This window comes from Canis aureus, chromosome 30, assembly GCF_053574225.1.
Source record: "Canis aureus isolate CA01 chromosome 30, VMU_Caureus_v.1.0, whole genome shotgun sequence".
Classification (NCBI taxonomy): Eukaryota; Metazoa; Chordata; class Mammalia; order Carnivora; family Canidae; genus Canis; species Canis aureus.
This window is the reverse complement of record NC_135640.1, coordinates 34,149,697-34,171,346: the sequence shown is the minus strand read 5'-3', so window position 1 is coordinate 34,171,346 and position 21,650 is coordinate 34,149,697. Positions and strand designations below refer to the sequence as shown.

Sequence of the window (21,650 nt, the reverse complement as noted above, 5' to 3'; positions counted from 1 at the left end):
GAGGCACGAGGAAGCTAGGGGCCCTCCCTGCAGACAGTCACACACTGAGTCACAAAGCAAAATGAGGATGGTGGGGGGGTGGGGGGAGGGAGATCTTGTAGGGCAGAAACTTTCAAACTTTTTTGAATAGCAGGCGACACTGAGAAGACAACTCTGTGCATGACTCAGGAGTTGGAACAACCAGTCAAAAGATGGCCTTCAGGTTGCAATACTTTCTCTCACTACTTGCAAAATTCCCTGTTTCCCAGTTATTCACTTCTATTTCTTTCCCTTCCCTTTCTTTAATTTGTGTCGTGAAAGTAATAATTAGTATTATGTGTAGCTTACAACGAATCCGTGGGTCACAATCTATGGTTTGGAAGTCACTGTTCAGAAGCTTTTTACATGGCAGCGTCCTGCTTTTTTTCTAAATCAGAAATCAAGATGCATATCTCTGAATTCCCAACCCACAGGCGAGGGCCGAGCGGGGTTCTCCTGCCATGGGTTTCTTGCTCTGTAGCGAGCCCCCGAATCTGTACACTAAGGAAGCATGGTCTTGAGAGTCAAGCCGTCCACTTGTGGGAAGCTCATGACCCTCCTGGCTTTGAATATACCATCAAGTCCTAATAAATAATGAATACTAATGACAATATCGAGACACCTATTTGCATTGTAGTCCCAATAAAGTCAGAAGGAGAAGTGGGGCTGCTCCCTAAAAATGGCATATGGCTCTCTAAATAAAGGGCTTTAATGCATTTTATATTTAAACTATAAGGTCATGGGCTCAAACCCAAATTGAGATGGACTCTGCTCCTTAAGTACATTCTGGAAAAGTCGTTGAAATATTTATCCATCTATCTGGGTTTCAGTGTCTCTAAAGCAGCTCATTTCCTTGTACCACACATCTAGAGTGGACCTGTTTGCAAACCCCCTGGAACTGGGCAGGGGCTGCCTGTCAGAAGCAAAGGCAGCCCTTTTGGAAAGTCATTGTCTAGGAAACTTCTAGAATGAGAACTAGAACAACATTGTTTCTAATACACACACACACACACACACACACACACACACACACAATCCAGAGACTGATTTCTGTATGCACCTGGTCAAATTCTTCCTTTCTGTGCTTCGTCTCAATGAGGCCACATTGTTTAACCCATTAAGCCTAAGAGGATAAGAGTTCCAAACTTAATAGGATTATTTAAGAGGATTATATGTGATAATGCATGAGAAGCCCTTGCCACAAGGCCTCTAACTCAGGAGTAGCTCACTCATTGTCAGAGCCCATTATTATTTGCCCACTAACATTTGCTAAGTCATCAGAACCCTATTAGCATTAATAAGGCTTTCCCCTCGGATGAGTCAATTCCACAGCTTTCTCTGTTCTCAGAGACTAGGATCACTCAATGGGTCCCCCAGAGGTCAAACCACCTAGTGTCTTGATGGCAGGTAGAAGAAACCCCACACCCGTTAAAACCTAGCACACCCAGAATCTAGCGCATCCTCCTGTGACGCTGTCCAGGCTGTTCTGATGTGACCGGTTATTTCCTTGGCCTATTAAGTCAACCGTATCTATACTTTATATTCGTGATCTTTTAAAAACTAGAAAAGGCTCACATTTTCTTTTAAAGATCCAAAATTTTGTGCCCAATGGGGAACTTAGCTTTTCTCGGGAACGCTGACTTACAACACAAGTCAAAAGTGCCTTTCCTCCTTCTGTTTCAAGCAAAATAAACAGACTTCCAGCAGGGAGATGGTTCTTGTTCACAGGTTGCTGCTGAAGCATTATTATTTGGGGCATCGTACTTTGGAATTCAGCATGCCAAAATTTTAAAGACCATTAAGAAGATATATCTTATAGAAGGTTTTTTGTTTTTTTTGTTTTTGTTTTTGTTTTTTAACCCAGGATTAGCGGGGAGGGCAGAGCTACTTGATAAACTTCAGGTGATCTAGCAGTTTCTAGATAATGTAGCCACTTTTCTTTTTTAGTTCCAGTTATTTGAGGCTTAGTAAAAACCAAGAAAATATTCCGCCACGTGTGCCATAGCCTCTCTCTCCTGCACAGTTGCTGCTTCAGTACAACTTCCTAGGTTGTATCTGAATTTGTATCTAACTTGACTCAGAAGAATTCTAGAACACTCTTAAATATAAAGATGACTAGTAACAGGGTAACATTCTCATGAAGGAAATTTTTCTTCTGCTGCTTTGCCTTTAAGGTACTATCATGTTTTCCCTGAAGAACCGTCCTTTGGGGGAGAGTATGATTAATCAAATCTTCGTTTTTTCATGATCGAGAAAAAAGAAAGAAAGAAAGAGAGACAAAAGTGAAATTAAGTTTTTGTGTAACTTAAAAAAAAAAGTTTTCGTGTAACTTTATTTCCTTCTCATTCCTAGTATCCAAGGGGTTAATCAGAGATCTTCATCCATTTCTACTCTAATTGGGAAGTAGGGGGTGGTGGTGGAAATCATTTCAGGAATGAAATGAAAATTGCTAGCCTCTACATGCCTAAGGCAAAAAGAGAAGAAATGAAATCTCCTGTGGGCTTGCTTAGTGAGGGGGAAGAAATCTACATCTTGCACTTCGCTTCATGTCATTGTTCCATTTGCCACTCTTAAATCATGATCTCCGGGACAGTGTGGGACTCAGGAGAACGGGTGTGCCCAGGTCGCTTAGACGGGGCCCACCAGGCAGCTTCTGGCCAGTGCTTGTCCTTCATTCAGCTCACTCTGGAGTTTGACAACTCAACCTGGTGTGTGCAGACAAAACTGGAGCCCCTACTGGCATGTTTGGTCAAGTTGTCATCTTTCCTCCTTAGAAGCCCATTTCATCATGTAGTGTCTCCAGCAAAAGAGTTCTTGGCTAAACAAATAGTGTCTACTTTAGAAGTGGTAAGGGATGTTAGATCTGGAATATTTTTCTCTAACAAGTAAGATGCACCCTAAATCAAGAACTTGACAATCACAGAGTGTCTTCTAATTCAATGCTCTTCAAAGATTCTTAAAGTCAGCATTTATTTAAATACTTTCTGCATGCCCTTTTCCAAAACTTACCCTAGAATGCTGTGTTAACCCCTAATGCTTTGAAGTTCTCCTCAAGAGGTGTATCCTTATAGGAGTTTGACTTGTTTAAGATAGCTAGAGAAGCAAGAAAAATGGAAGCACTTTATAGTCATTAAACACCAGCACACTCATTGGTCAGTAGTTCAACTAGAACTTCATCTGGGGGCTCACTTGTCATCACGATAGAACAGCCATCTGTTCCTTTGCTCTTAGTATTTAGGAAAAAAGAGCTACCTTCTCTGCAAAAATGTGTAATAAAAAGTCTTCAAGTGTTGGGGCACCTGGGTGGCTCAGTTGGTTAAGCATCTGACTTGATTTCAGCTCAGGTCATAATCTCAAGGTTATGAGATCGAGCCCCTTGTTGGGGCTTGGTGCTGGGTGAAGAGCCTGCATAGGATTTTCTCTCCCTTTACCTCTGCCTCTGCTCCCCCCTCCTTAAAAATTAAGTTGTTTATACGCTTAATCATTTTTAATGATTTTTTGGATGGTGATTTAATGATTTCTGCATATTGCTTTCATTGTACATACAAGTGTAAGTTGGAAACTAGCTAATAGATGTTCAGTTTTTAGATTTTTTTAAATTTAATTTTGTTAAAAATTTTTGCCCTTCCTATCTTTCAAGAATAGGTGACCCCTATAGCATTAGTATCATTTATTCATTCCAAAAAAAAGGTAGCAAATTTGCTTTGATTTTTTTGAAAAATACATTTTTTAAAAGATTTTATCTATTTACTCATGAGAATCACGGAAAGAGAGGCAGAGACATAGGCAGAGGAGGAAGCAGGCTCTGTGCGGGTAGCCCAATGCAGGACTCGATCCCAAGACTCCAGGATCACAACCTGAGCCAAAAGGCAGATGCTCATCCACTGAGCCACTCAAGTGCCCTTTGAAAAATAGATTTAAATCATAGCACTTTTCCAAGCAAGCACAAAACAAGCATATCAAAAAGCTTAAATCTTAACCACTTTTTGATCGAGAAATAAGCAACGATATATCATAAGAAGTTTCCACAAAAGTTTTTAATATCCCCTTTCATCATGTGTATGGTACACTATTCATAAAAATATGATTATTACCAGAACATAGTATTATTATATTAATGTAATCTGAGAATATGTAATCATTACAATGCAGATCTTAGGATTTTTAAAAGGCAGAAAATATAATTATGTAATTAGAGAATGGAATGAGCACTTCTATTGTTGCTTTTTTAAAAACTATTTTTTATTTCATACTACAAGGTGAAATTTTAGGGCTTTTGTGGAGTGTGATAATTCCATGGCCCCACAGCAAAGCAGACCAGTTAGCCCACTGTTGCATATGAAATTCCGTTTTCCACATCTACAGATAGCGGGATTAACATGAGAGGATCTGCCTTCTTACTGGAGTGCCTAGAGAACACTCTAAGACCAACATTTGGCAATTTATTATTTAATTGATCATTATAGATTTCCCAGCAATTCCTCACAGATACCTCCATTGCTTATTCCCTCTTGATTCTTGAACAGAATCCCAGGTCTAGGGCAGATGGTTGATTCAGCACCCAAGATTTATCTCAAACTTCTATGGTCCCTCTCTAATCATTTCTGCTACAATTGTGGCAAATTTCTCTACAGTCTGTGGGGGACCAGTGGTAGGACAATTGTGACTCTGTGTTTCTCTTTTTCCTTCTTTCTCTCCCCACTCAAAATCCAAGTTCACACCAGCCGTATGCTCACCTAGGTCAACACCAGACCAGGTCAATTTCTCACAGTTCCAAGTGGCATTTATGTGTAAATGTTCATGGTGCTGAAGACTCTCATTTTTGTAGGCAAGGAAACTGAGGCTAGGTCGAGGCATGTATCTACGTGGCCCTGAGCCATCTGGCTAGTAGCACACTGAGGCTTCCTTCTAGATATGTGTCTACCACTGAGAGATAAGTTGGGTGCCCCTATATCAGATATACCAGGGATTATGTTGGTTGCATGAACCATGCTGTCTTTCATCCAATCATGTCGCCAACAAATTCAAAATTTAACTTCAAAAGTTCACTCCTGCTGTTGGGCAGGGGCCAACATCACAGGGGGCCACTCACTGCTCTATCAGCTCACAAGGGGTCATTGGGCTTATTTTATCAAACTGACCTACACTTCATCCCCAGCCCTCCTTCCTATGTCTAGCAGTTCAGGGACTGAGTAAGAGGACTCACCTAGTTATTTTTAAACACAAATATTGCCTTGCAGAGAAAAATCATATCTTCCTATTTCATAATTCCCCCAGTGAGAGAGAACAGGTAAATCATACATACAAAGAATACAATAAACTGCTTCCCTGGGGGGAGGAGAGTTCACTGCAGAATGATGTGCGGAATGACTTGGGGAATGAGGCACGAGACTCCTGTGAATTCATTCTGACATTTGTTCATTGATTTTTTTTATTCAACTTAGTAATATGGTGTGTTGTTTCTCATTCATTGCAGTGGGAATGGTTTTAAATATATTAACAGAATTTTAGCCTAAAGGAAAACAGACTTAGAAGTTACAGCTGCTTTACAGACTCTACTTCTATCACCCACCGGAAAAGTTTGCTGCTGTAATATTCTCCAGCTAAGAGGCTCAGAATCAGGGGAAAGCACATAAACTCACCTCCCTGTTCAGCAGATTTAGAGACACTTCTTGATACTTGGATGCTTACCCCTAGCACTGGAATAGGGATATCACTCAAAGAAGAGACCAGTTTCATGCACAGAGTGGTTTCTCAGCCTTTCATTGAAAACCACCTTCTGTTCATGGCTAATGGAGCCAAAGAAAATGTGGAGAAGATCCACAACCCTTCTAAATCTCCACATATCAGCCTCTTGATTCTGTACTCAACCCACAAGGCCAAGGGGTGGAAAGCAGGTACATTTGCCCTATAGAGATGTTTGAACGTTCAGAGGTTCCCAGCAACCTCTGAGGATCAACGCAGTGAGATAGAGCCAGTGGCTTCTGTCACAGATCTGGCCTCATGTATTCTCCTTTGTTATTTTTTTCTGAGCACTGGAAGAAAGAGACGTGGATCCACTCCATAACTTAGACCAGGAGGCCAAACTGCCTCACCAGTTTGAACTACTCATGTATTTTAACTGGATGATTGTCAGCAAATTGATGCATTGAGTGATTTTTTGGGAGGAAAAAAATGCTGTATTTCAAAATAAACCTGTTTATGGGAACTGTTATTAGAGAATGAGTATCATTTAGCCACTTTGCCATCCTATTTTAGAATCACGGTCTATTAAAAATAGAACTTCTTGTTCTAATCCATGTTGCTTACATGAAATTCATAGGAAACTAATCTAGTTGTAAAAGAAAGAGATAAGAGGTGCTTCAGTCATATCCTTTCAGAGCTTATAGAAACCCAAGCTCTGTTGTATAGGCTGAGCCCTCCATGGCTGGTGGACGTTACTTAGGAGTGAACAATTCATGGGGTTAACTTGTGGCTCTCCTGTGGCTATGAAGCTGCAGTAGTGGTGTTGACAGTGGTCAGTAGGCTTTTGCAGTTCAGTTGCTGTCACTGTGTGTGTGTCCTTCTGCCTTTTAATCAATCAAGTGTATATCGTGATACAAATGCTGAACTTTGCTTCAGGACAGCCCAGAGGGAAAATATGAGTCAAGAGAGATGCATTACCTAATGGGCTTCACCTTCGATGGTTCAAAACAGGGCTCACTTGAGCACTGGCAGGATAGTAGCAAAATTGCTTTGGGAAGGGAACTGCGTCTTGAGTGGTCACTCTAGAACTGCCCTGTCCAAAATAGGAGCCACTTGCCGCAGGTGACTCTGGAGGGCTTGAGACATGGCCGGACTGAATGGAGATGTGCTATAAATGTAGAATGCACACAGGACTTTGAAGACTTAGGGCAAAACAAACAAAGGAAAGAAAGAATGTAAACTACATCAATGATTTTCATATTGATTATATGTTGAAATGAAAATGCTCGAGATACACTGAGAGAAAGAAAATGTTATTAAAATTAATTTCACTCATTTATCTTTACTTTTTTAATGTGGCTCCTAGAAAATTTTAAGTTTGCTTTTGGCAATGTTAACAAAATCTTTTAGACACTGCAGGCTCGATTGTTGCCAGACACTGAGCAGGCGCTCTTGCCATCTCTGAGTGTGGTTGCAGTTCCAACACTTGTTGGAAATATGGGATCTCAGGTGCCACCCAAACCTGTTGCATCAGAATCTGCACTTAACCAGATCCCCAGGGGCTTCCAAAAACACGTTAGGTTTGTGCAGTGCCATCTAGAGATTCACAAAGGAGTAAGCAGCCTCACCAGCAAGGTCTTCAAAATCTAGTAGTTATGTGTTTGCATGAAGGTGAGGGTGAATCAGAAGACAGTAAGACAATGATAGAGTTGACATTAAGCCCAATAAAAGATATCCCTGCTCCCCAGTGATCCAGCACCAACTGTGAGGCAGACAAAGTAGTCAAGCAGACAGGAATTAAAATATCAGCTTTATCATCAAGGATTTGGGAAGAACTCAGAATGAGGCTCTTTGCCACTGAACCCCAGAAATAGAGACTTACTCATTAACACACAGGCAGTGCTTCCCCAAAACAAAAAGGGGAGGGGAAAGGTATGCTCAGAGTACTAATTTTCTATTGCTGCCACACTACCAAAGTGCCCCAAATTTAGCAACTTACACCACACCCGCATATTAGCTCATAGTTCTGTAGGTCAGAAGTCCAGTTGGACTCAAACGAGTTCCCAGCTCAGACACTCACAAGGCCAAAAACCAAGGTGTTGGCCAAACTGAGCTCTTATCTGGAGGCTCTGGGGGGGAAATGCACTTCTGGGCTTCAGTAGGTTTTTGGCAAAAAGCAGTTCCTTAGGACTGCAGGATGGGGTCCTATTTCCATGCTGGTTGTCCGCCAGGGGTCACCTATAGTGACTGCTCTCCATTCTTGCACATGGCTCCCTCCATCATCCAGCCAACAGGGCACGCACATCAGATCTTCTCTACCTCATTTCTGCCCTAGCCTAGGAAGATTCTGCTTTTAAAGGTCTCCTGCAATTAGATCAGCTCAACAGGATAATTGTCCTTTTGGTTGACTCGAAGCCACCTGATTAGTAACATTAATGATGTTAGAAAAATTCCTTTTGCCGTGTAACATGGCCAGGTGTGACAACCCAACCTATTCAAGGCCCTACAGGTGAGGGTGAGAAGTCTTGGGGGTCCATTTTAGGATTCTGACCACTATGCCTGGTTTCTATCCCCAAAGCAACTCACCAAGCAATTTAATCTTTTATGGTGGAGGATGAATGAGCCCTTTTGGCAAGAGGCCAAGAGTTTTACACCAAAGAATGTCACTCCACATAGAAGCCAGGAATGTCACATATAGAAACCTGAAGTCAGAGAAGAGTTGGTTCCATTGCTTCCCTCCTACCCACTCTACTCCTCAATATATTCAAATAGTTCTAAAACAACCTAAGATATAGTTCAAGGGTTACTCAGAGGACATGGAGAACACAAGGAAGCATATATTTGGTCCTTGAGAGAAAATTTCACTCTAAGAACAGGGATCTGAGCCCCCTCCAACATGGGGATGGAAGGTAGCCCTTAATCCTGCAGGACCATAAGAAGAGCTTTCTCTGAAGTTGGGGTGCATAGGGGATGCATTCTGCTACAGAATCAGCAGACCAGTGGTATGGGAGAGTAATCTGGAAGTACTATAAGAAATTAATAGAAACTCCTTTATAGGAGACCTTTCCAGGAGATCTGGCAAAAGTCCCTAAGAACTCGAAACAGAATGATGGCAATAGGGCTGGAAAGTGTGTGTGTTGGGGGGGGGGGTGCGGGGGGCGCGGATTAACACAAAGAAACCAAAAAGAGGACCTGGCAGCAGGTTGGATGAGATCAAAGTAAATCCATGGATCCAACCCTGGAAACCAGGAGATGAATGTGCAATGGGCAAAGCAAGAAGAACTAGGTTGGGGTGGGAGCTGATGAGTGTGACCTTCAGAAAAATGCACACGGCAAGTGTTGATTTTCTCACAGGTCTTCTTCCATCTTCAGCACACACACATGCACACACACAGCTCAACTTTGGGTTTTCCGTCTCATTGCCACCCCATCTTTTCCCACCCTCCTCCACTAAGCACCTACCCCCCCCCCCACACACACACACTACATCCATTTGCTGCCCCTCCCATCATCTGCTCCACTGAAACGTCTTCTAGCAAAGGATACCATGGCTCCCCCAGACAAATCCAAAGTAACTGTTTCAGTCCTCACCCCCATGGCCCTTCCTTGGCCTTGGCCTTTGAGACACCCTTTCCCCTTGAAACTCCCATCTTCTTTTGTTTTGAAGACTCTACTCTCTCCTCTTTCTCTTTGTAGCTCAATCTCTTTGGTGGTTCCACCTTTTTCTAACCAACCCCTTAGATGCCAATGATCTCTGACTGTCAATGCTCCTTTCTTCCTGGACACAGTCTCTGTACAATGTGAAACCAGTGCAGATCTATGAGGACGTCTGCCCTCAATTCCTGGCTATTTTCCCCACCATTACCCACAGCTCTGTTCTGTTCATCGAAAGCCAGATCCTCATGTCTACCTCCAAACCCTTCCTCTTCTGGTCTTCTCTACTGCTGGTAATGGTGCCTGGGCCAGAAGCAGGGGAGACTCTTCTCTCCTCCCCCATAGCTGCCTCTTCCATCTCCATTGTTCCCACTTTAATGCAGATGTTCATAATTCCTCATGTGACAATTGCAGTAGCTCCCCACTCATTTCTACCCCCTCCTACTCATCTATCCACCTCTGACAAATTTACTTCCCTCAAACATGTATTAATCAGGGATCCCCGGGTGGCGCAGCGGTTGGGCGCCTGCCTTTGGCCCAGGGTGCGATCCTGGAGACCCGGGATCGAATCCCACGTCGGGCTCCCGGTGCATGGAGCCTGCTTCTCCCTCTGCCTGTGTCTCTGCCCCTCTCTCTTTCTCTCTCTGTGACTATCATAAATAAATAAAAATTAAAAAAAAAAACATGTATTAATCAGATTGTTCCCCAGATCTCAAGGCTTTGATCTCATGCGCAAATTGCTTCAGGTCTATAAGCTGCCTACGACCCATGTTCATGTCTGCCAGCACTGCATTATTTGTGAGCACCCCGATCCCAAACTTACACTCCAATTATACTAGAACTGACATGTTTCTGTGATCCATTTCACATATTCACGTTTTTTCACACTGATCCTTCTGCCAGGAGTGCCTTCTCCCCTGTCCCGTTCTACCTCCCTAAACCCTTCCTCCAGCCCTGCCAACCACCTGGTAAAAAACCTACCTAGCCTCTAAGAGTCACATCAAGTATCACCTCTACTACAAAGGAAGGTCTTCCCAAACCCACCAGGTGGTATGCTCTTTTCTTTTTCCAGGTGGGATGATGTCTCCTCCCACCATCTTCCTGGAACCATGACACTCTGTGGTCACTCAGTAGCAGCCATGACACTCCATTGCTCTTCTGTATTTGTCCTTTGTCACCAACTAGCCTAGCACTCTGCCTGGCACACAGAAAGCTTTAGAGAAATGCTAAAGGAAGAAGATCAAATACTTCATATCTGGAAAAGTCCCAAAGATGTCACTTTGGTTTATTTTTAAGATTGTATTTATTTATTTATTTGAGAGAGATTGAGAGCCCAAGTAGCAGATGGGACAAAAGAAGAGGGAGAAGCAGACTCCCCCCTGAGCAGGGAGCCCAACTGGGGGCTCCATCCCAGGACCCTGGTATCTGAGCCGAAGGCAGACAGTTAACCAACTGAGCCATCTAGGCACCCCCCAAAGATGTCATTTTGAACATGTGGAGGCAGAAAAGGACTAGAAAGCCATTTAATATTTAGTAAGACTTTAAAAGCTAAACAGACCTTGACCTACTCCTCAAAATCTGTGGATGGCCAGAAATAACTTCATACTGTGACTCCTAAATATTTGAGATTTGCAATGTGCAGAATTTCAAGGATAGTGTCTAATGGAGATGATGAGACAGGGAAGCATCAAATTGACAGATGAGTTCAGAGCTTAATTTTTCAGAGCTCTACCGAGGATACCTATAAAAATACACAGCTGTAGCCAAAAAGAAACATGGCTCATCATTCATTCAGACCCATATGTGGACGTGTGTGTGTGTGTGTGTGCACTCACACAGAGTGGAGTGATTTTGTCAAGTTTCCTAAACCCTCTGAGGGTGAGGTTCCCCATCTGTAAAATGGGGGTGGTAATGGCATTGTGGCAAGGATCCACGGTACTGTTGCCGCATGGTAGAGAAAAGCATTTTGCGCATTACCTGAATGCACTTAGCAGCATTCAGTGAGAGGAAAGGAGCGAGAAAGATCGGGATGGAGGGAGACAGCTGGGGGATGAGTTAGGCAAATTGAGCTCTTGCTGTCATGAACACCCTAGACATGTCGTCTCTTACACTTTAGGTTCAAGCACCTTTAACAACTCTTTGGGCACTTGATGGGATGAGCACTGGGTGTTATACTATATGTTGGCAAATTGAATTTAAATTTTAAAAAGACTGAAATTAAAGGGAAAAAAAAAAAAAAGAACAACTCTGGGCAAACAACTGCAAACCTCCACAGGTGCTACCTCACCTGGAGACTACCCCTTCCCCCAGCTTAATGTGTGGGCTATGTCCTTAAGGCTACTGACACAGGGGGCACCTGGGTGGCTCAGTGGTTGGGCAGCTGCCTTTGGCTCAGGTAGTGATCCCGGAGAATACCCGGACTGAGTCCCAAATAGGGCTCCCCGCAGGGAGCCTGCTTCTCCCTCTGCCTATGTCTCTGCCTCTCTCTCTCTCTCTCTCTGTGTCTCTCACGAGCGAATAGATAAAATCTTGAAAGAAAAAAAAGGCTACTGACACAGGACAAACCAAGGACACTTCCAACAGGCACACCTTTCAAAATTCACTCACTTTTGCCCTTACTTTTAGGTTAAAAAAAAAACAAAACAACAACTTGGGTTTTCTCTGAGAACCACTGAAACGTTAGGTGTATAAACAAACCATTTGCTTTTCTACTTTGCTCCTTCTGTTTCTCAGCCTCTGACATGGAAAGGCTTCTCGGGGTCTCAGGAGAGAATTTCCAGGGAGGTCGGTTCTGCTGGGTCTCTTTAGCATGAATTTGGCTGTCAATATTACTGTTGTGGATTCCTCCCATGTCTATGAAAAGTGAACTTCCTAACTTCAGGGTACATTTGATATTTCTTACCTTATCGTTCACAAGTAGTGCAAATGATCTTTTTCCCTGCTCTATTTTTTAAAAATCTTCATGGAGTCATTTTTTTTTTGTATGTACATGCACACCACAATCTTGGCGGGGTTTTTCTGTTTGTTTTTTCTGTGTGTGTGTGTTTAAGGATGCTCCTTGGACACCGTACCTATTTAATTGCTTTACTCTTTCATTATAGAGCAGTCCTTCAGAACCCCTTATTATTTTAGTTGCTCTTTTTGCTTTGGCAAAAAAAACCATAAGACTAAGGAGCTGTAAATCTTGTTCTCCTGCCTATTTAAACAGCGTCTGGAAATCTGAAATAATTACCTCCTTTTTTTGTTTAAAAATTTTTTAAGATATATTAATATTGTGGAGTAAAGTTGAAAGCTTTAGGTCCGCAGTATTTGAAATGCTCAGATCCTAAGGCTTTGAAAAATGGTTTATTTTTCATGTTAATCATTCAGTGTCGAACGTTATCAATATACAAGGCTGATGCAGTAGTTTCAAAATCAGAACATTGCATGTACGTATTCAAAGGAAAGAAAAGTAGCTTCAGATGACTTTGCTTAATGGGTTAACTGCTAACTGTACCTGCAGCAGTATATAGGAAGTGATTCATATATGGATATGTGGATATATTATCACACGATGGTCATTTTCAATAAAAATTGATATCATCTGTTATTTCAAGAATGAGAAGTTTCAGTACAAATAATCTGCACCCCTAGCAGAGGGAAGGAGAGTAAAGCGTGCAAGGAGGAAATATTTCTAAACTGTCCTCTTGGAAGTAAATCACGGTAATGTTTACCTATCAGTCTGCTTCTTTCAAAAGATGTCTTCAAAATTGCTTATCTTCATTGCTTTAAAAAACTGTTTTTACATCTTGCATTTCACCTCTGCTGTAATGCCAATTTTCAAGTGTTTTGGCAGTAAGTTAGGGTTTGGTTTTAATTTCACCTTGAATTCTGATTCACTTTCACATTCTCCAAATGAATTTCTAATGTTCATAAATAAATCACACTGGCATCACATACAGAGCTTTAAAAAGGTGATCCTATGAAAGATATTCAGTACTAGCTAGCAATGGAAAACATTGGTCAAAGTCCCATAAAACCATGTGCAAATGTAACAGTTCATTTGTTATTTGCTGGTTTACTGTTTTAAGCTATTTTTGTGCCAAAGCAGGACAACATGCTGTAAAAATCCCCAGTGCTAAAAAGTCTGAGGGGCAATCAGCCAACAAAAAATTAAATCAAATTAAACAAGTGGGGGAAATTTAATTTTTATACTTGCATGGATTACAATTAGAATGGAATTCATCAACTATCAGTAAATTTGGTGCTTGCCATCAGTATATTTATACAACTTTTATTTTCCTACTTTCTGTTCTTTCAGAATGCATACATGGAATGAATCCATCTAGAGATGTTCACGGTATGTTGGATTCCAAATCACATTTTTAATAAAATATGTACGTTCATATGTGCATATACATGATTTTTTAATCTATGTAAATCTATAAGTAACTTATGACATAAAATAGCCAAATAATTAAGGCTTTTTTTTTTGCTGATTCAAAAATACTTAAAAGCTGTTCTTCATATTGCAAATATCAAACCATATAAAACATTCCAATGAAACTTTAAATGATACCTTCGGTTCTACAGAGTAGTTTACCACAGATGTATTCTGCTCTTATTAAATGACTCTATACAACTCTCTGGAAAAATGGAGCTTGGCTTCTATCTGTTATAACCTAGTTTATTACCTTTGTTACAACAGTGGCAATGCAAAATTTTTATGACGGTAAAATGTTTAGTAAGCATCCTAAATTTGAATTGTACACTTGGGAGCTGCACAATTATGATGTCAGAGTGAACAACTCACACATCGACGACCACATCCTATGGAAACACTCACATGGAGGAAGGATGTAGCGACGGAACGAAAGAATCCTGTCCCCAAAGTAATTAGGTTTCAAAATTAAAATAATCTCAAAGAGGGGAGAGGGAAATGTTTAATTAAATTCCAGTGTCGAAAACTGGATGGGGTGTAGAGCAGGTTATTTGCACAGACACTCACATGTTACTCTTCACAAAAATGTTCTCCATCCTTGTGACATTACATCAACTGCACCAATTTGGTCCAGAACCACCAGCAAAACACATCCTCTGGTTTTTATTTCATTGAAATGGTCCACCGAAATAGAAATAATTTTTTTCTAGAAATATTACATTTTTAGAAATGTAATTTTAGAAAGATGTTACTTAGAGGAGAATTTTAAGAGAATGGTTGAGATTTCAATCCTATCTTTAGGCACATTTTATTTTTTGAGAGGGTTTTAAAACAGCACAAAAAAAGTAAAAATATTTAGATATTTCCTGAGACCACTTGCGGATTTACCTGAAGTTGAAGAAAGGCATCAACGAGCTGTTATTTTCCCCCATGAAATTATCTTGCTTCCAAATTTTGCTAACCAAATACTACTTTAAAAAATGCCCTGTGAAAACTTCCATCTCATTCCTGTTATGAGCATTATTGGAGTTTCCCCCCACGCAGCAAATTTGGAAAGATCCGTCATATAGCATCCGCCCAACACCTCGCTTCGTTGTATTTTTTTTTTTTTTTGTATTATGACAAGAGGGAGTTTTAGTATTATTCCAGGAGTGAATGTGGTCATGTTTCCTTTCTTAGAGAGGCAGAGGAAGGGAAATTCTATATTGCCGCTACAAGGAGCGCCTTTGGTGGAAAAAGAGTTCTTCGTTTCGTATGCGATGTTCAGGAACTTTGTGAGCTCTGTAAAAAGCCCTCCAGACTAAGGGCTTCCAGGTACATCTCAGCTGAGCCTCCTGCAGCCCGATTTGCAATGCATTTTAGCTCCTCTGCAAGGAGGGCTGCAGTGCTTTTTGTTAGTTTGTTTCTGGTTTTCCAGGGTGCACCGCTCTAAGTAAGCAGTTACAGCCAGCGCAGGTCCCGGGAACCTCAAATGCGCGGCGGCCGGATTTAGAATAAATCAGCAAAAGCTTTCCTTGCTCTTATCATCCTTGTCAACGTTCAAACTCGAGATTTATTGGTTGAAACTCGTAGCTGAGCAGCGCCCAGGGGGCTGCCGCTGAAGGGCTTGCTGCACTCGGTGCATCTAACCCTGTACCTCTCCCCTAAGTTAGGGAACTTGACCCCGCCCGGGGGACGGCCGCAGAGTCCGGCCCGCAGCCCCTCGCAGGGTTTAGGGTTTCAAACCGCCCCGGCCCCCGGAGGAGCCTCCTTCTCGGACCTTTCCGCCGGGCGAATCACCCCGGTCCGCTCTATCCCGGAGTCAGAGCCCATTTTCGCCGCCGCCGCCGCCGCCGCCCCGAGCCCTGCCCTGCGTCCGCGGGGGGCCCTGGGGATGCACTTGCGGGCTGTCCCCGGGAGCGCTCGGCCGGCTCGGAGCCGCGGCCCAGGGGTTCGGAGCCCGGGCAGGGGGCGGCGCACAGGGAGGTCTGGCAACTGCGCACTCTTTGGAATCGCTGGGCCAAGGTGGAGGGAGGCCTTTTTTTTTGGGGGGGGGGGGGGTCTTGACTGCTGAAATGCGGCTTCCTGAAAATCGCTTTTAAGGAAGAATACGAAGGAGTCTTCTGAGACCCCAGACCCATTAAAACAAAACGCAGCTGGTTGCTGGTGGTTCTCGGGAGTGTCTCGGGTGCCCCGGAGACGAGCGAGGGGGCGGCCCACCTGGGGACAAGCTCGCAAAGGCCGCGGGCCCGGCGCGGTACCCGGGACGCCTGGCGCCCCGCGGGTGGAGAGCCGGCCGGTCGCGGGGTGCGTGCAGAGGGGTTTCGGGGAGAGACCGTGATGCGGGCGGGTCAGGATGCCGGAGGCCCCCGCCCGAGGGTTCCCGCGCCACCAGCTCCGCCGCCGGGGTGGCAGGGGCAGGACGCGCCCGTTTCCAGCCTTTTCTACCCAAACTGGAGTTGTTACCGGAGCGGCCCAAAGGCCGGGAGGAGGGCCGGCGGAGTCGCGCGCCATCGGGGGCGTTCCCGGGCGCCCGGGGCGGCAGCGAGGACGGCTGCTGCCCCCTGGCGTCCGCCCCGAGCCCGCGGCCCGCAGCGCCTCCCGCGGGGCCGGCGCCAGCCTCCCGGCGGCTCGGAGCGGCCCGTGCGGCCTCTCCGGTCCTGGGGCCAGGGAAGCAGCCCGCGCGCCCGGGAAGGGCCCCCCCCACCCCCGGCTGGCCCGCCCTGGCCGACGCCTCCGTTAGGCCCCAGAGGCAGCGCCGAGGGAGAATCCGGCGCTTCGGCGCCCCCAGCACCCTAGCCGCGCGTCCGCAGCCGGGAAGGAGGCGGCGGCCGGAGGGGCCCCGCGGGGGGCGGGTGACGGACCCCTGCTCCGGGGAGCTGCAGCGGAGGGTCCCCTGTTGGGGGTGGGGATGAGCGCCCTCCCCCGGGAGACGGGCGGCCCCGCCGCTGGGAGTGGGGCACCGGGTGGGTTCCGGGTGGGTTCCCCGGGGAGCCAGGGAGCCGCGGGGCGCGGGGGGTGGGGGTGGGGGTGGGGAACGGGCCCTGCGCGCCGGGGCGGGGCCCTCTAAGCTCCGCGAAAATGCCCGCGGCGCCGCGGGGACGGACGCAGGGGAAGTTCCCGCCCGCGCGCAAAGCCAGGCTGGGTGCAGCACCCCGGGCCGCTCCGGCGCGCGGGGGCGGGGAGACGAGCCAGCGCCGTTTCCGGGGAGCCGGAGGTGGGTGCGGGGCTCGGGCGACCTGGGCCCGGCGGTGGGCGCTCGCGCGGCCTGCGCGGGGGCCGCCCCAGCGGATGCTTTCAACTTTCTTCCCCGTCGCTGGCTGTTCGGGGTCGCCTTTCGGATCAGGACCCTCCTCTGCTCCCCGCGAAGCACAGCCCGGCGGAGCGCGGCCGCGGTGCGTAAGGAAGCCGCAGCCCAGACGCGGTGAAAAACACCGATGAAAGCAAACCGACCCGAGAGAGAAAACTAAAAACACAAAACCATGTTGTGGAGACCGAGAACCTTCTGGCCTCGTTAAATGAATCAGCGCCACTTCTCTGCAGCTGCCCCCCCCACCCCCCCCCACCCCCATGGCTACGGTGGCGCGCGGAGCCGCTCTCCGGCCCCCTCGCGGCCGAATCCCACCCACGCTGGGGAAGCAGAAGCTCGGCCGTGGGTGGCCGCGCAGGACCCGGGGCCGCCCCGGGTGGGGGGGCGGGGGTGAGCTCCGGCGCCGGGCCCGGGAGCCTCGCGGCGGCCGCTGCATCTCCAGGGCGCTAGGGGCGCCTCCCCTCCGGCTGGGCTCCGGGCACCGCGCGCGGCCCGAGCCCTCGCTGCGCCGGCCGGCGTCCTCTCTCTCCGCGTCCTCGCGGGGCCGCGTGCGCCCCGGGGCGGGGCCTCGGGCGGGGGTGCGTGCGTGGATGCGGGCGCGCGGGGCGAGCGGGGAGGCCGGGCAGCCTGGGGCGCTCCGCGCGGGCGGCGTACAGTAGCGCGCGGCGGCGGCGGCGGCGGCGGCGGCGGCGGCGGGGGCGCGCGGGCCAATTCCAGGAGCCCGCGGCCGCGAGCCGCGCCCTGGCTGATACCGGAAAGGCCCGTGATTGGCCGGCGGCCGCCCCTATGCAAACGAGCTGAGGGAATGGAATTCCTCGGGCCGGGCTTACAGTAAAAGCACGTTCATTTCCAGGCACTCTCATTCATAGAGCCAGCGGGCGCAGGGGCACGGGCGCCCCGAGCCGGACCAGCAGGGCACACGCCGCCCGGCCTCGCGCCCACAGGCACCGCGTCCCGGGGCTCCCGGGGACGCCACCCTTGCTGCTTCTCCTGGACCGCCGTTGGAGCTACGATTTTTTATTTTTTTCATTTTTTATTATTTTTTTCCTTTTTAACCTTTCTCTCTTACTTTTGAATGAACTGGCCTCTTGGCTGGATGTTTCAACTTCTTTCCCGCCGGTGAACTTTTTCCCCCGGTCGTTTCCTTTGCCAACTGCGGGAGAACGTGTGCCGCGCGTCGAGGCGAGCCCGTGAAGTTGCGTGTGCGTGGCGCGTGTGCGTGGGAGTGTGACTGCGTGTGTAACTCGAGCCACCCCGTCTGTTCCGACCTGCGCTGCGGAGCCCACGCTCCAGGCCCGCTCCACCTGCTGCGGTTTCGCGGTGATCGTAGGTATAGGCGCGTCCCGGCGTCTAAGCCGAGGGCGCTGGGGCGACGTTGGAGGAAGATCAGCTCGCTACGGCCCAAGTCGGGCTGACTCACCGAGCCGGTGTAGACAGTGGCTGGCTTCGGAAGAGTGCGTGTCTGCGTGCGTGCGACCCGGCTGCGGCTCAGCTCCCACCAACCACAGGATCAGCCACAAACTTAACCAACATCCCCAAACCCGAGTTCTCAGATGTGGAGAGCTGTACTCTGAGTGTCATCGACTTGGACTTTTATTATTATTATTATTATTATTATCATCATCATTTTTTTTTTAAAGATTAGCTTTTCTTTGAAAAGCTGAGTTTTCTGAACTGAGCGTTTTGCCAGAATTTATTAAGAGAACATGACAAGTATTTCTAGCCCAGCCCTTCTTCAACTACTGAAGCTTATTTTCAAGGCTACTTAAAAAAAAAAAAAAAAATCAGCAGCGAACATTAATGGATTTCTGTTGTGTTTAAATTCTCTACAGATTGAATTGTAAATATTTTATGAAGTAGAGCATATGTATATATTTATATATACGTGCACATACATTAGTAGCATGACCTTTGGAAGTCGCAGCTCTTGCTTTTGAGGACCGAAGCCGGTTTTGCATGATCAAAGTGGCTCTGTATATGGAAGACACTCGTATATTTTGTGTTGTCTTGGGACTTTAGGCAAAACTCACCTGAAAACAAAAACAAAACAAAACAAACAAAAAAACCCTGACAGGCGTTTAACTACTGGAACTTCCAAATTATGTATTGGCTGGCCCGTTTGCTCTGCGTATAAATATTTTAGAAACTGTATGGGAATTTTGCCTCCGGGAACTTTTTTTTTTTTTTTTTTTAAACAGCCAAAGACTGAAAGTTAAACTCTCAAAGCAAGACTCAGAAGATAGCCTCCCTTGGCATTTGACTTTGGATTCCAGTCGCCCGATTTTTTTTTTTTTTTTTTTTTTTAAAAGCATTAGGCGATCGGTTGCTAGGAGCCCTGCCTGGGTCGGACGGAGGCTGCCCTGCAAAATAGAACTTTCCCCCTCCGGGACTGTTAGTGACTTCGTCTCCCGCCCGCCTCCCCCCAGCCCCCCGCCCACCCCCGCCCCCCCTGCAGCAATAAAGGGCCCCTGAACTTATATGTTGGTCTCCCTGGAGCTGCTCGCCGAGGATCCGCGCCCTCGTCGCCGGCTGGTAGGAGCTGTTTGCAGGGTCCTAACTCAATCGGCTTGTTGTGATGCGTATCCCCGTAGATGCCAGCACGAGCCGCCGCTTCACGCCGCCTTCCACCGCGCTGAGCCCGGGCAAGATGAGCGAGGCGCTGCCGCTGGGCGCCCCGGACGCCGGCGCCGCCCTGGCCGGCAAGCTGAGGACCGGCGACCGCAGCATGGTGGAGGTGCTGGCCGACCACCCCGGCGAGCTGGTGCGCACCGACAGCCCCAACTTCCTCTGCTCCGTGCTGCCCACGCACTGGCGCTGCAACAAGACCCTGCCCATCGCTTTCAAGGTACTCGGCCCGGAGCGGGTGGCGGGAGGACCGCGGAGGCCGGGGGGCGATCCGGGAGGCCCGCGGCCAGGCGGGCGGGGCCGGGTCCTCGGAAGGGGCCGGCGCTGCCCCCCGCGGCCCCTGGTCCATCCTCCTGCCCTCGGGACTCGGGGGATGCTCGGTTGCCCTGGCGATCCTGGCGGGGGGTGTGTGTGTGTGTGTGTGTGCACGGGGACGGGGGATGAAAAACATCCGATTGCCCCCCAAAGACGTGCACTGAGGGCCGGTCGCGACCTCCCGGACCTCCCGGACCGAGGTCCTGAGTTTGCACAAAGTAGGCAAAGTTATACCCCAGCTCCCCCCCACCCCCCCACCCCACCCCGGCCTGCCTGCCTGCTGCCCTGCTTCTCCCCTCCCCACCCCTGGCTTGACACCCAAGCCATTCCGCTTCCCTCCCGGGGAGGCATCAGGAAATAAAGATACTTTTAGACTTTGGGGTCAGTGACGATAAACTGACAAGGAAAACCTGTCCGGGCTTCCTCCCCACCCGCACCTCCTCGGTAACAGCCCCGTCGGAATTAGCATGTCCGAAGTCCACGGAGGGCGTAGTTAACTTTGCAGAAGTTTTCTTCGGGAGACTTTTTGCAGCCTCTAGGCTGCTCCTGCCAGAAGCCGCGAGCAGCGAGCCCCGTCTCTTTTCCCGGAACCCTCCTGAGCCTTATCTCCCTCCGGCTCAGCTAGATTGAGCCCCGGGGCCTCGAAAGGTGGCCGGGCTGGCTCCTGCGGGTCGCGGTGGGACCCCGCTCGCAGCGTGCGGGTCTGGGGAGGCGGGTGGCGGGGACTCAGATGCACGCAGCCCCGGAGGTTCACTTCCACCCCTGATCTTGCCCCAGCTTCCAGCTGCCTTTAGAAACCTCGGCCTTCATCTCGGGTGTATAAACAACACCCTGCGTTTTTAAACAACCACTGCCCCCCCCACCCCCCCCCACACACACACACACCCCAGCTGCAAACAGTAGAATTTTAATTCTGGCGGTGGGGATTCTATTCTTCTGTCTTGAGTGAGTGGGTTTAAGAAGGGGCAACTTTTTAGTACAATCTGTAGTCATTTCCTGTTCATTTAAAGGGCTAAGAAAAGCAGGTGGAGGGGGAGGCTGTAAAGATCAACCACTCTTTTTTTTTTTTTTTTAAGATAACTGTGCCCTTTAAGGGGAGATGAATTTAATATAAGTTTTTTTTTAATGGCTCCAGGCCTCTAGTGGATCTTGATCTAGTTACGATGGACAGTGTTCACCTTTCTATAAAGTACCGTCGGAGTTCTTATATTTTAAGCCTTAGGCACCTTCCGAAGTTACATTAGGATCCCTACAGCAAAACAAAATGTGTAGTTGGCTTTGTCTGTAGAAGTGCCCCAGTTTTCTGAAAGCAGAAGTTTTTGAGGAGGAGGTTGAGCAGCCCCTGGACTCTTTCCCTGTAGATTTGGATTGAGAGCCCGATTCAATTTTAAATCATTCTAAGCTCTTTGCATAAACAGACTCCTCTAGCTAGAGGACAGGACCGAGTCCCCTCAGTGACAGAGGGCTTGACAGGGCTCTGCCCCGGGGCCACTTTCAGATAGAGAGCAGAGGGAGACAGACGGGCTGATGATCAGCCCCAGGGTCATTTAAACCTGGTACCCCTGACACGCCAAGGGAGTGGGTTCCAAGAGATCTGTGGCTTCCTTTAGGGGTAAATCAGGATCTCTTGTGGATGTCCCCTCC

General features: G+C 47.7%; 1 protein-coding gene across 6 annotated transcripts in view; it reads left to right on the top strand.

The window, feature by feature from the left end:
• The window catches only part of RUNX1 (RUNX family transcription factor 1), a 254,199-nt gene that overhangs the window by 140,492 nt on the left and 92,057 nt on the right, over positions 1-21,650 (top strand). For 4 of the 6 annotated variants that reach the window (XM_077879127.1, XM_077879125.1, XM_077879123.1 and 1 more), the window contains exons 3-4: positions 13,658-13,696; positions 19,658-19,911. In XM_077879127.1, coding sequence (XP_077735253.1) covers positions 13,658-13,696; positions 19,658-19,911 — 293 coding nt within the window. The remainder of the gene's footprint in view (positions 1-13,657; positions 13,697-19,657; positions 19,912-21,650) is intronic. The other 2 variants (XM_077879128.1, XM_077879126.1) reach the window with 1 other exon arrangement.